General features: G+C 42.6%; 1 protein-coding gene across 1 annotated transcript in view; it reads left to right on the top strand.

Annotated features, from left to right (window-relative positions):
- The first annotated feature begins 3,483 nt into the window (after positions 1 to 3,483).
- LOC124175345 (solute carrier family 26 member 10-like) overlaps positions 3,484 to 14,661 on the top strand; it is a 33,612-nt gene continuing 22,434 nt past the window's right edge. Inside the window, exon 1 of the mRNA XM_046555491.1 lies at positions 3,484 to 4,157. Coding sequence (XP_046411447.1) covers positions 3,842 to 4,157 — 316 coding nt within the window. The 5' untranslated portion in view covers positions 3,484 to 3,841. The remainder of the gene's footprint in view (positions 4,158 to 14,661) is intronic.

The raw sequence follows: 14,661 nt of genomic DNA, 5'->3' as shown, positions 1-14,661 counted from the left end.
AAACTATAAATCAACCCAAATCCTATACTTTTGAATAGAAATTTCCATAAAAATTCGTAGAATTATTTTAACCACGGCCCTGGTAAAAAATTTCTATCACTACGAGTTTTCACAGAAATTGTAACATTTCGATTTGTTTTCTCCAAAATTGTAAATATGCATAGTTTTTCGTAAAGAATTATTAATTTTTGTAAAAAATTGCATCATCTTATAGATTATTTACTGAAATTTTTTTTACAAACATCTATGAGTCTCTTACGAGAAACCATGCACGCTTACAATTTTGTACGCCAACAATTTTTGCACAAAATTGTACGAAATGTTTCAATTTCCCTAAAAATTCGCAGAAAATCGTCAGCAATCGTTTATACCAAGAAAGCCTCTCCGGCTTTCGACGATACGCCAGGGGTTCGGGGTTGATACTGACAGACAGAAAAAAAAGGAGGATAAAAGAATCGCCCCTAGGCTTGCTTAGCAGCCTTTAGCGGTTACTCGCCGCCGCGTGCATCTCGGTGCATCGTGTAAGTAATGATCGTTGCTGCGCCGCGCGGTTTCTTTTCACTCTGCGAGCTGGTTAGGCGAGGCGAAGCCAGCAGCGTCGGGACGCCCGGCGTCGTTCTACCCTCGCGTAATCCACCCCTCTTCGCCAGTCGTAGGGCTCGGCATGGCTTCGAGCTATCCGAGTGCACGTCTCGAACGAACTCCCCGACACCGGTTGTCGATTCGAAGAGTCTCTCAACTCCGGATCCACAGGTCTTCCGCTCGCACGTCAACGTCTCCGGACATTGACCTGGGCTGCATTCGCAGAAAATGTTATTCAAACTTTCAAATCGGCTTTCACGCAAGCTCGGAACGTCAAGGAGTTGCATGGGCTTCGAAGGTTAAAAAAAATGCACATTTTCTCTCATTTAAAAAAAATATAATAAAAGAATTATTTGGTTCAAACTTAAGGCACTTGAAAGAACAACATTTCAACGATATTTCATCAAATTTTCATTCAAAAGTTTTGAAAATTCAGCCGCTTATAACTGGTTTTCGGAGACCCAGTATTTTCGTCGTGGACACGATAACTCGTGCCATCTTTATCTGAAATCAAACAACCAAGTATTTTTTGTTGGTTGGTGAGTATCACTCGAACTTGGACGAAGGATTAAAAAAAGAATTGAAATACGAATTTCCGGTAGATTTGTATGCGAATATGTATAATTTTCGGTAAAATTTACACCACGTATTGCTTTGTAAAATAAATTATGATCGAAGAAAACAATAAACTTCGTCCAAGTATTAGTTAATCTTATCTAGGAGAAGTGTGCAAAATTTCAAGAATATCGATCGGTATATATAGGTTCTGAGAAATCGTGTCCGCCGACTTGAAAGATATAGCTTTTAGAAAAGAACGATACAACGAGCTCGAGCCTAATAAGAGTAATCTGCAAAAGCTCTTACTCCTAGACTTTTATTCCAATTGACTTGAAACGTTGGAAAAATATTATTAACATATTCTACGGATAAAAAAAAAAAATTTCTAAATTTCCAAGCCCATGTCACGGACCGAGGGCGCGAGATTTTCGTTCATTTGTTTTTCCGGTTTCGTTGTTTTCCTCGACGCTTCATTTGTCCCGTCACATAACGGGCGCAGCGAGAACCTTCATTTTCTACGGACAATCGTTACGTGTGTACGTACTCCATGCATACATAATTCCACATTCGTACGAATCGACGTACGTACGTATACCTATGTATTCGACTAGTTGCGTCCGACCCGAGCCGGAAAGCCCTTCAATATCTCGCGCCGCGAACCCGTACAATTTTAAGTAAGGAAAATACAAGTGCCTCAAATTACGGGTATGCGTTACGCCGGTCATTAAGAATCCTGGAAGTTTCGCTGAACAATATAAGCCCTCTAAATCTCCGAGGTGGGGCACTGCTGCATTACTGACAACGTACCGGGATCCGCCGTTGCTGGCAGGCAGCTTACAGGAGAGGAAAATTTCCGCAACAGGTCTGACGCAAGGCAAGGCATTAATACTGCACATCTATATACTATGCATGTACAGTTGCAAACGCAACAAACTTTCGGCAGTTAACCGTGAACCAAACGGCGTTCGATGTCTCTCCCAACGCACCGTGCGTTATAAATATATACCGCATTACCCACGCTATCGGCAATATCATCTTTAATCCATATATATATATATATATATTATATATATATATATATATATATATATATATATTCTCGCCACGCGCTTCTACCGTCGCAAATACCATTCTTCCGCGTTTCCTCGCGTTACAGGTACAGGGTGTGTACGTGTATAGGTTAAGATTACGGTCGCTGCTTCAAGTTCAAGGTTAAAAAATTTTCGTTACATTTTTCCATTCGCGGTTAAGTACGGTGCAGCCCCCTGCTTAAACTGAATCGGCTATAGGATCCCTGCTGGATATGATTTTTACGATGATCGACGAATTTTTATGGGTAATTGGGACATTTCGTACAATTTTGTAGAAAGAAGTTATTTTCGTACAAAATTCTAAACATCCATAGCGTCTCGTGAGAACTTGTAAATTTTCATGAAAATTTGTCTTTTTTAACTATTCCTTTTTTTCTTTAACAACTCATTACGAAAAACTGTGCACATTTGCAATTTTATACGAAATCTTCCAACCTTTGTAAAAAAATTCGTAGCAGTAGAAATCTTCACCATGTATAGAAATGACGTCGTTTTTTTTTAACAACCATAGAAGAACACATTCAGGACATTTATTTTTACTGAATTCTCGCCGATATAAGCGAATTGGTCCACACCCCGTTCGTATACAATTTTTAGATCGTGTATACCGTACATACATACATACATACACCTCACTGGTGAAGAGGAACGAAAACTACATGCATACACACACACACACACACACATATATATATATATATATACATACACATATATACGTATAATATAGATGTGCGATAAGGATTTGGAAAGCATATAGAGAGAAGCGTGCGACATAAGAGCCGAAGCGGAAGCTGGGTATAAGCAATGGAACGGGGCCGGGGCGGGGGCGAGGGTGGGGTGGGGGGGGGGAGGAGGTAATCAGAACGCGTAATATATAGGGTCAACAGTCAGGAAGGCAGTGAGGCAAGGCAGACAGCCAGGCTACATCGAGGCAACAACTCTCCGCGCTTCTGCACACTCCCGACAACGTACACCCCCCTCCCCCCCGGCCCCCCTCGATATATAACCGGGTGTGCGAACGCGCGCGTGTGCCGTCAGAGGGTTCGGAGGGTTGGAGGGGGGGGGGGGGGGGGGGGTTGCGTGGCACGTGGGGCGAAACCAGGTGTTGCCGCCGCCAGGCCGGGTCGATGACTACCCGGGGCGCAGGCGCGGTTCTCCGTCAAAGGAGAAGAGGGGGTGGGGGCGGCGGGAGGGGGGGGGGGGCGAACTCGCCCCCGTGGGCAGGCGAGTCGTACTGCAACAGTGGGGTGGCACCACACGGCCGTGTGCTGGTTGAGAGTGGCTCGTGATATAGGCGTCGCGGGGAAACGACGCGGAGTTTTTGATGCTCGGGTGTTAGTCGGCAGCCCTGCGCCCCGGGTGATCCTGACGGAGAATTATATAAAGGGAAGGAAACGTATCGCGTTTTACCGCCGCGCAGTGACTGGAATGCCTCTCCTGGTGGCGGTGCAGGTGCTGCTCCAGGATAGTCCTCGCTGAGCCGATGACGAGCTCCCGCGGCCCGCCACCGAAACCGGCCACGACACAAGGACTGAGGAAACTTACATACCGTGCAAAACGCAGGCGACGACGCCGGCGTACGTCGATTGCCCGATCCTGGCGAGAAGATGCCGCGGTGTCTCATGGCCAAGAAGTGGAAGGCCTACCCCTGGCCCGACCGGGAGGACGACTTTGAGACCGTCGACGACGAGCCGCAGCCTCCTCATCGTCACCGGGAGGACGACGGAGCCCAGCCGTCGGAGGTCAACCAGAAACGGATCAACCCCGTTAGATCCGAGGCCGAGGACGAGGAGATCGACGTCGTCGGCGATGCCGACGGCAGGACGCCACCCCAGACTTGCTGGGGTCCCCACAGCCCCACCGCTGGAGCAACGGCGCCGAGTCCGCCGCCTTTGAACGCTTCCGGGGCGCTTTACTACCACGGTGAGTAGAGTCAGTCGCACATCATCCCCATTTCGATTCCTCGCCAAGGCCGCACCCTGTCCTTTATCTTCTACGATCGCCGCTTGTCGATATTATTCCTATAGTCTCTCTAAATAAATCCACTTTCTCCTCACCGATGATCCACGATCGTTTGATCGACGCCGTTTTTTTAATCGCGCTTCCTGTTGCGGAGCGAAACGTGCATGCGGCACCAGGTGTCGGGTAAACCCCCCTCGCCTCACCCCCTCCCCTAATTCTCCACGAACACGGCGCATGTTTCGTTAAAGTAGTACGTAAGTTTGTACAACGCGCAACGTTTTAACCCAGTCCTTGGTCCTGCTACGACATAAAATCATCGGCGAACGACGAACGAGGATCTTCGAGACGTGCTAAGCAACAATAATACATACATCGGGATCGAGTGGCTGCTGCACGACACTCGGCCTGCAACCTGGTTACATGCAAGCTCCTCGTTCTCGGCAGGCTCGCGTTCGACTCTATTGATTTTTTCCCCCTCGTGTTGATGACATGCACGCCTAGACACATCTACCCCTTAGCTGCCTCGGTTCTTCGTCTTCTTCTTTTTTTATTACTTCTACCTCTCAATCGATACAGGAAGTACCGAAATCGATATGCAGACAATTAGCCGTCGTGTGTACAACGTACCTTGACGGTCCACCCCTCCTAGTCGCTCTCACCGAACTCGTCCATCCCTCGGGCCCGAAGCCGCATTTATATCCGCAGTGTCGGGAGCGGGTAGCACCGTAAATTTAAAATAAATCTGAGGCCGCTGGCGTACTCGAAGGTATATTAATTCCTCATCCCTCTGCATGGACTTATTCGTCGACAAATCCAATCCGCTTTGCCTTCGGCATACACGAGTTTTTAAACCGCGCGCCATTTTTAAAACAACTGTTCAGCAGCCATCTTCCAGCGATCAAACTGTCTCTCTATATGTATACGTGTACGATATACCTATATAGGACGTGCGTACACTAAATGACGTTGTATGCAACAGATATTCTTAGAAACATGATTAGGTAATCTTTGGGATCAGTCGAAGTTAATAACGATGGTCAATAAGCTAAAAATAATCGAACACGACTCGATTGAAGCGATAAAAATCAATCGATTAATCGATTGTTTCGTATTTTTTTTACACGCTGCATAAAGTTTCTTAATAATTCACAGTTTCATTCCAAATATTTTTCAATATCAGGTGAAAATGTCCATTTACCTTTCACCTTCGCTTATTATATTTGATACTTTAATCGCATAAATTGATATTGTATTGCGTCGTTCACGGGAGTAAAAAACAAAAACCGTTTGTGATAAAAAATAATCGAGTTTCAAAAAAATAATTGATTTAATGAATAATCGATCGATTTTGATCATTCCTATGTTACAAACCATCCCCACGGGTAGTAAAATCGTCTCTATAGAAATTTTCTTGCCGTTATTTCGTTTCCGCTGATTGTGAGACACGTTAAATAGTACAAGGTTTGATGACTCGATGAAGCGAAGCAGCAACCCAGCAGTGAACGCGGCGGCCATGTTGATTTCGTGACTGCAGTACGGTTTTATCTTTAAATAATCATAGAACGTCGAAGGATGACGGTATCGAGCATGGTTAGTGTAGTATTGTAATTGTAAGATAAATTTCCTTCCCCCAAATCGCGTTGCCTCCTGCATCGTCACGATATCCACTCTGCACCGCAACCGACTTGTCTAGCAGCTGTCTTTCAATGCGAAACCGCGTGTTAGTTGGGTGCGTTCCGTATGAACCCAACACGTGTCACGCGTCCCCAGGCTCGATGCCTCAATGTGTGTACGTATAGACGTATGTTTTTCAATTTTCATGCACGTACACGCAACGGTCGTTCGGACGCTGGGAAACAATGTATGGTGTGCCTTACAGAGACGCGTACACGCACGCATACCGTGCAACTGAACGACAGCTGTCGCGCGTTAGAGTTATAAAGCTGCGCTCGAATAATTGTTATGCAGTTTATACAAGAATGGTGAATCATGGGTTTTAAATATTCATAAATGTTGAATTCATTAGACTTCTTGAAGGGAAACGGGGAATAATCGCCCTGCTGCAGTCGCGTGCGTGTCTCGGGTGTGTCACCCACATCCTCCCTCCCTCCCTCCCATCAACCATCCACCCCCGAATCTTGTTTTCGGTTTTTGGGAAAGGGGAATATTGCGATATCCTTCGACTCGGACACGCCCGCGCCTTCAAGTCTTGAACCCCAACCCTATATGACGATATTCGCGAGCGGGTTTCTAATTGTTGTAACCGTTATATCGTGCGTTGATTGAGGCGGGGTTAAAGTTCCGAATCTGAAAAGTTTCGGAAGCGGCCAAGTCCGAATTATTTGGCGGAGAAACTTCAAGTACGGGAATCAAACTGTTACGAAACAACAAAGTTTCGAATGGTTCAAAAGCCGACGGCTTAAAGTTTCGAAATGCAAGATTTCCAAAATTAAAGTTACGAACAGTAAAGTTCCGATAGAGAAAAATTTTGAAAATTGAAATATACTCTCACAGCGTAGTTTACTCACAGAGTGGGTTTAAAAACTCAAATAAACCGAAGATAAGAACGACCAGGATTCTGAACTTGAGAATATCGAAAATCTAAAACAAAGAAAGATCAAAGTTTTGAAATTTCACTAAGCCGGAAATTCACGGAACTGAAAATCTTGGATCAAGCAGAATTTCGATGTTACGGATTGTTAAACTTTCTCATTTTTGCACTTTCGGAACTTCGACCTCTCGGAACTTGGAGCGTCCGATTTCGAACTATTCGAAATTTTCTTATTTCGTCAGATTTCTTTACTATAAGTTTCGCTACCCAAAAATTCGGAATTTAACGCTTTGGAACTTTTCAAATTCGGAATTCAACCCCGCATTCCATTAACCATTTGAAAACGATTTGAAGTAAGAAAAAGAATCGAGCTTTTGCTTGTAATTTTATAGTAATTTTTACTGGGGCATGAATAACAAAATTGTCGTAGTATAAGAATATGTTATAAATTCAATACATATACTCAATGTGCGATGATCTTGTAATCAGATTAACAAAAAGTATCGATCCGTTACTCAGCAATTTCGTTAAAACTAAACTGAGATTGCCAATAATTGTTATCAGCTGTAGAATTTGGTTGGATATAAAACAAAGATTTTGTCTTCGTAACGCTCCTTTTTCGTCTTGAAAACCTTACGCACAGATTGTAGCTTGAATATTTTTGTACCTCTTGTATATCGATCGGTGGCAAATAGCTATAAGCTGTAATTGGTTCACCGTTTGAATTCTTTAGCCAATAAACACCTGTAGCTATAGCTATATACGTTTACCGCTGGTACGCACACCTGTCTGTACAACCAGCAGTGTGTAAGGGAGGGTTTAATAGCAGTCAGCGAGGGGAGCAATTCTTTCAACCGTTAGAATTACCTCATTTCAGATGTACTAATTCACCCCCGACTGCGTAACGCGAGCTTGCGGCGTAGCTTCGTGACATTAGAAAATATCCCCAAAGGTCAGAAGGTCCAAATGTCCTCGTTGGCTGAACTCGGCAAAGTGCGTGGTCCGGTTTTTTTCAATGCAGATGAAACAGATTGAAGCAAATAATATATATGTGTACTTGTCGAAAATACGAATTTCTCCTACTATTCGGATGCTCTACCTTAACAGCAGTTTGCCCTGCCTTACCATAGTTCAAAACCCTGTTGGAAAATATCCCTCGATCTTGCTCGATGAGGGTTGAAACTACGGTAAGGAAGGGCAAATTGCCGGTAAGGTAGATCTCCGAAATGATCTGAGGATCGATTGAGTCAGTCAATCAGAATAGGGATATGGGAAAAAGGGTTTGTATCTTGGCTAATTGTAAGCAAAGTGTCGGTAACCGAATCTGTATCCAAAAGGTACAAATGAAGATGCCCCCTTTCTTATTTTTACCTCGAACGCAATTTCACTCCTGCAACTCGACGGCTGATTTGGAGCTCCGAAAGCACCAAAGCGACGCCCCCCTATAACGTCTATGTGGTTGAAACAGATGTAGGCAAATATGCGTGTACTTGTCGAAAATTCGAATTTCTCCTACTATTCAGATGAATGAAATTTTTCACCGAGATAAATTATGCACGGAAGCAATAGCAGGGAGAAGATTAACGACCATATCGTGGAAATGAACGAACCGAAATTTTCGTTTAATCTAAAAACAAAATCTTTTCCTTTCCCCCTTGCGAGAGATTTAATCGCGAATTGATTTCACCGGGGGATAATAATTCTTCAGGAGAGAGGCGCGGAAAGAGGGGTTGGATAGCTACATGCTGTATGCCTGGGGTGATTTATAGAAGACTGAAGTGAAAAGCAGGGTAAGCGTTCGGGGAAGGGTGCCTGCAGTATCATTACTATCATATACTTTATACAGATACACCAACCGAAAGCTCGAGCATGATTAAATTCCGAAACGATTTCGCCGCTGCAGATCTTATCGAAATATAACAGACGTGGGAGATGAGAGTGCTGAAATTTCTCGAGCTAACGACGATGGTCGACCGAATTTTCCTCGATTTATTAACCGACCTCCACCCCACTTCCAATCCTAATGATAATTCATCCGTGGGTCGCGGTTATAATTTTCAATTCCGTCATATGTGTGAATATAGACGAGTATATAGGTATACCCATATAGACACACAACTACGTGCATGTATAAGTAATATAATTCGACGTTTTTCATTCTTTCTTTCTTTTGCGCTTCTATTTTTCTTCTAGAATTATTTCTTTCCCTCAATACCGCCACTTTCTCTCTCTCTCTCTCTCTCTCTCTCTCTCTCTCTCTCTTTCACTCTTCCTCTCTTTTTATAGTTTTGTTTTCCCCCGCAAGTAACGGATTTAGACATCACGCGATATTCACGATATAGTGAAACCCAAACTGCCTGCGGCGAAATTAAACAATCAATCTAAATCGCGGTCATTGGCGGCGAGTTACGTAAATAGAGTTATAGATGCGGTCTACTCCAGGGTGAAAATTGATTTGCAATTCCCTTGTGACCAACTCGTCGACGGTTTGGCGATTGTTTTTCATGCGCGCCGTTAAATCATATCGCAACTTTGCGAACTGATGAGCTCGCCCAGGCTACACTCTAATGTCGTTTAATTCTCAACTCCTTTCGTGACCGTAATAATTCATACGCGCTCGGTGAGTTTTGCAAAATATCTTCTCTCGTCATTCTTCTTCCTCCTTAGAATACCGCGCAAGGACACTGATGTTTCAGATCGATTAGTCTACTTCGCGACAATAGAATGGCGCAGTTATTTCGTGTATAGGTAGGTACGTACTATCTATCATACCTACACACAGGTATAATGTAAGGTACACACAGAGCGGGGATTCAACCTGTAGAATCGTGTAAGCTGACGATAGCGATTCGTCTCGAGGTGCAGTTTATTGATTATCCGAGGGCAGAACTCTGCAGGAAGTCGGTGGCTTTCGTCCAACAGGCCGCGACGTCGACGACTCAAGATGATTTTTCCCGCCAAGCCTCTTAGTGTCCGTCATTTTGGTGCCAGTTGTCATCAGTTTTTTAAAAATTTCGCTACATTCTCATTTTTAAACTATTAGAAGGCAGGTATGATCGTAAGAAGCTGTGCACGGTCTTCCGCGACTAACGAATATAGGAACAAAGCAAGGACAGTTCCGAGTACAGATTAGGTTACCGACACTTTACCTACAATTAACCAAGACACGAACCCTTTTACCCATATCTCTACTCTGATTGACTGACTTTATCGACCAATGGATCATATTGTTACTTTATCGATTAAGTGAATTAATCGGAGTAGGAATACGGGGAAAAGGATTTGTGTCTTGGCTAATTGTAAGCGAAGTACCGGTAACCGAATACATTCAGTTACCGACACAAATCCGTTTCCTCATAACACAGATTTGGTTAGCGATATTTCGCTTGCGTTTAGCCGAGACACAAACCCTTTTCCCCGTATCGCTACTCTGGATATAGGTTCAGAAGATACAGATCGAGATACGCCCTTTCTCGTTTTTACCTCAATCGCGATTCCGCTCCCGCAACTCGACGGCTGATTTTGAGCTCCGAAAGCACCGAAGCGATACCTCCCTATGACGAGGGTACCCAATGAGACCCCTTCACACACCTTCTCCTTCCACAGGTTACACCCCGGAGACATGGATCGGGCACGAGGAGCCTCCGAAGTACGCGACGCTGCGTTCGGCCGCAGAACTTCAGGGGATCGAGCCGTCGTCGCCTCGAGCGGAGAGTCCAGATGCCGTGGTACCAAGTTCCGGAGGAGGTGGTGGATTTCCGGCGGTCGTTCCGCCGCGTAAGAGCCTGGCGATGTGCTTCACGAGCACCGGAGTCGCACTCTCGCTGCCGCCTAAGAAGAAGGACATCTACAGACCGTACAGCCTGCAGTCGGCGTTGCAGCAGCAGCAGCCTGCGGAGATCCGAACGCCGGCGGAAGAGGACCTTTCCGCCGCCCAGGCGATCCTCGACCTGAGCGCCTCGCCCGCCGCACCCAGCCACTCCGTCTTCGTCCATACCTTGACGCAGCCGGACGTCGCCGCCGTCGCGGCGCCCCCGACGCTTCCAGTCCTCGCTTCGCCGTCCCCGGGGGACGCGGCAGGAGTAGGGGGGGCGCGTCAGGAGCCACAGTCGCCGGCGATCGCGGAGAACAAGACGGTCGCCTACACCTACGAGGCCTTCTTCGTGTCGGACGGGAGGTCGAAGAAGCGGACGGTGCAGAACGCGGCGGTGCCGGAAAAGGAGGCGACGCAACCGGACCGCCCGAAGTACACGTGCACGGAGTGCGGCAAGCAGTACGCGACCTCCTCGAACCTCTCGAGGCACAAGCAGACCCACCGCAGCCTCGACTCTCAGTCGGCAAAGAAGTGCATCCACTGCGGGAAGGCCTACGTCAGCATGCCGGCACTCGCGATGCACGTCCTCACCCACAAGCTCGCCCACAGCTGCGGCGTGTGCGGGAAAATGTTCTCCAGGCCCTGGCTGCTCCAGGGACACCTGCGCAGTCACACGGGCGAGAAACCCTACGGATGCGCTCACTGCGGCAAGGCCTTCGCCGACAGGTCGAACCTCAGGGCCCACATGCAGACCCACTCCTCGGACAAGAACTACGAGTGCTCGAGGTGCCGCAAGACCTTCGCCCTCAAGTCGTACCTCAACAAGCACCTCGAGTCCGCCTGTCTCAGAGACGAGGACGCCGCTCCTCCGGCATCCGGAAACAGGTTGTAGCGGCGTAGACGCCAAATTTATATTCTCAACTTTGTTGTAATTATTCTTCGTTTTTGTTTTTCTCCTCTCTTCGAAGAGCGTATCAGGTATCGTTATCAACGTTATCGCATAATGATCGTTGGCTATTTTTGAACCACGTTTAATTGGAGATTTAACGATTCACCTCGACGCTTATGCCGCAGGTGTTACAGAAGAGTCGCAGACTCGTCTGAAATGAAAATCGACCGCACCTTGCGAATTAGCTATTTAATTATTTATAATTTCGTGTAACATTTTCTTTCCCGCTATGCGCGTAACAATTAGCCGGTGAGATATCACACCGCTGGTGGGAAACAACGAACGGATGGGATATAATTGAAAATAATGAACGTGTAACGGAAGTAGAAATCGCGATGAAGAATTAGAAAGAAATTAATTAAAACGTTAAACAGTAGAATGTAAGTAGAAAAGTGCCAGTAGATAAATATTATATTATATTATATATATACATATATATCCAGGTATATATAATATATATAAATAGTATATTATATATTATAATAACATTAATTATGAAACGTCCAGTAAGTTTTAAGCGAGATCGTTAGGAAATGAAATAAATAAACTGCAAAATGGTAGATGAATGAAAATAAAAAGGCAAAAAAAATTTCGAAAAAGAAAACGAAAAGAACAAAAACAAAAACAAAAAAAAAAAAAAAACAAAAAAAAAAAACAAAAAATACCGGAACAGTGACGTCCACACGCTGCATCTAGTCTCACTCTAGTCGATTATATATATACACGTATATGTATAGTATTACATGCGTACAATTCATCGTACGATGGAGAAAACAAGTTGAGGAAAAAAAAGTAAATAAATATAAAGAAAAAACCAGTTCGCGTCTAAATTACCTAGGTCACGTTGGTTGATAATTATTATACATGCGTACATGTTTATTATTATTATTATTAATTATAATGAGAACAATTAGCTGCGCCTAAATCTAAATTACATTACATACATCGAGCATCGTACATACGACATTGTATGGTATAGATGTATATGTATGTGCAAAATATTATACATAGAGTGTGCGTGTATACGTATACATGTATATCCTTAGATGCGAGAATTTCAGTATGTATTATCCGCGTATGTATATTTAATATTAACGATCCATATGTATGCAATACACGTATTGCTGTGTATACACATATTTTCTAGAAGCAATATAAAGAAGTGAATAATACTGATAATTTAATGACGATAAAGATATAATTAAATAATCGATTACTTGAAAGGAAGGAAGGGAGAATGAGAAAAAAATAAATTAAATTAAAATATTAAAATATACATAAAAAAAAAAAAAAAAAGAGTAATAAGGAAATGACGACGAATATATACAGTCAGAGTCAAAGCAATGTTTCGACACAACGAATTATAATTTAACGCGTAGACCGCAGATATGAAAAAATCGCATATTGAGTTTTTCTACGGAAAAGTAAGAAAAGAGGAGCATAATATATCCACACGTTTACACGGACACGTTTTCACGTAAATAATGCGTTGTTGAATGGAAAAAATAAAACGAAATAAATAAAGATTATAAATAAAAGCGAGAAACATCGAAAAATTAACAATTTCGCGTTGTGCAACGAATCGACACTATTATTATATTGTATTTGTAACAGTAAGTTGGGCAAACCTTTGGAAAATTTGACACTTTCTCCCGAACGTCTTATGATTTGATATCATGACAAAAAAAAAAAAAAAAAACAGAGAACACGAAGAAATATAACCCAATTTGTTGACATTATCGAAAGACGCGATTTTTCTGACACTCGAAAATCATCATTCTCACTCGATTTTTATCGAATTCGTTCCACAATTCTTTTTGTTACTGGTTTCCTGAGGGCCCGAACACTTCGAGCCTTTAAATTTTCCAACGCTTACCGATAAATAACAAAAATCATGCGAGCAGTGAAATACGAAAGGAAAACGTGAACGAAAAATCCATGTCAATAATCTTTTGCGTTACGTGAGATTATTATAAGTTACGCGTTAGGTAAACATGCAAACTTAATTAAGATATAAATCATCCAACGCGAATGTTAGCTGTGTAAATTAATATAGACGATGATAATATGATATTGCCGAATGATTAATATATCATCTTAAAGTCTTAATAATAATAATAACAACAACAACAACAACAACAACAACAATAATAATAATAACAATAATAACAATATTAATCATAATATTAATAATAATAATAATAATAATAATCCTACTAGAGCAATATATATTAAGCAATATTTTTCCCTGAATTTCGCTCGCGCATAATTATATAAATTATACATAGATATATATACACTTAGATAAAACTATTTAAATATCAAATATAGAAGAAAAAATAACGATAACACACGCGTATTTGATATTATAATATATCCGTATATATTGCGATGAAGTTTCACCGTTAATACAGACATGCGAAAAGTTGTACAATATTCCACGTTATATCTAGACATTTGATGATTCCTCGTTAACATCCAGTATTTCTTATCATTATCATCAAGGCCATCAACGACATCGATGTCATCATTGTCATCGTTGCCATTATTGTAGTTTTAATTTTTATTTTCACTGTAATTGTCAATGTCATTGTTATTATTATTTGTAATTATTGATGTTATTATCATCATTATTATTACAGTTATCAATATCATTATTCTGAAAATACAACGACGACCCGATATACAACGATCCCGATCGCATCTGCCACGTGCGAGTGAAATTAATAATAATTATATAGATATATACACAAATATATATTATACACACATACAAGTATAATTTATAGGTATAATATACAACGGTATAAATTATCAGTTGATATATCGTTTTCGAATATGCATACGTAGCAATAATTAGCGATGAGCTTTACAATTACAATTACAATTACAATACCAATACCAAAGAGTGTCAACAAGAATTATTGTTAGATTGGTTTGTCGTTTTATTGCGTTATAGAAAATTTCAGTTTTACCGCTATTGTTTCCTTTGTATTATTTTCGCTGCTTCGGTGTGGCAACTTTTACATTTCGCAATATATTTATCTACGAATACAACGGTATTGTTGTAAAATTGATTATTTCTTTCAACGGAGAAGAGATGTACGACAGAAAGTTATTACGCCCAACCAAAAAGAGAAAATTTTGTTTT

Source organism: Neodiprion fabricii, chromosome 2 (assembly GCF_021155785.1).
Source record: "Neodiprion fabricii isolate iyNeoFabr1 chromosome 2, iyNeoFabr1.1, whole genome shotgun sequence".
In the NCBI taxonomy this organism is placed as follows: Eukaryota; Metazoa; Arthropoda; class Insecta; order Hymenoptera; family Diprionidae; genus Neodiprion; species Neodiprion fabricii.
This window is presented reverse-complemented; position numbering and strand designations above follow the sequence as displayed.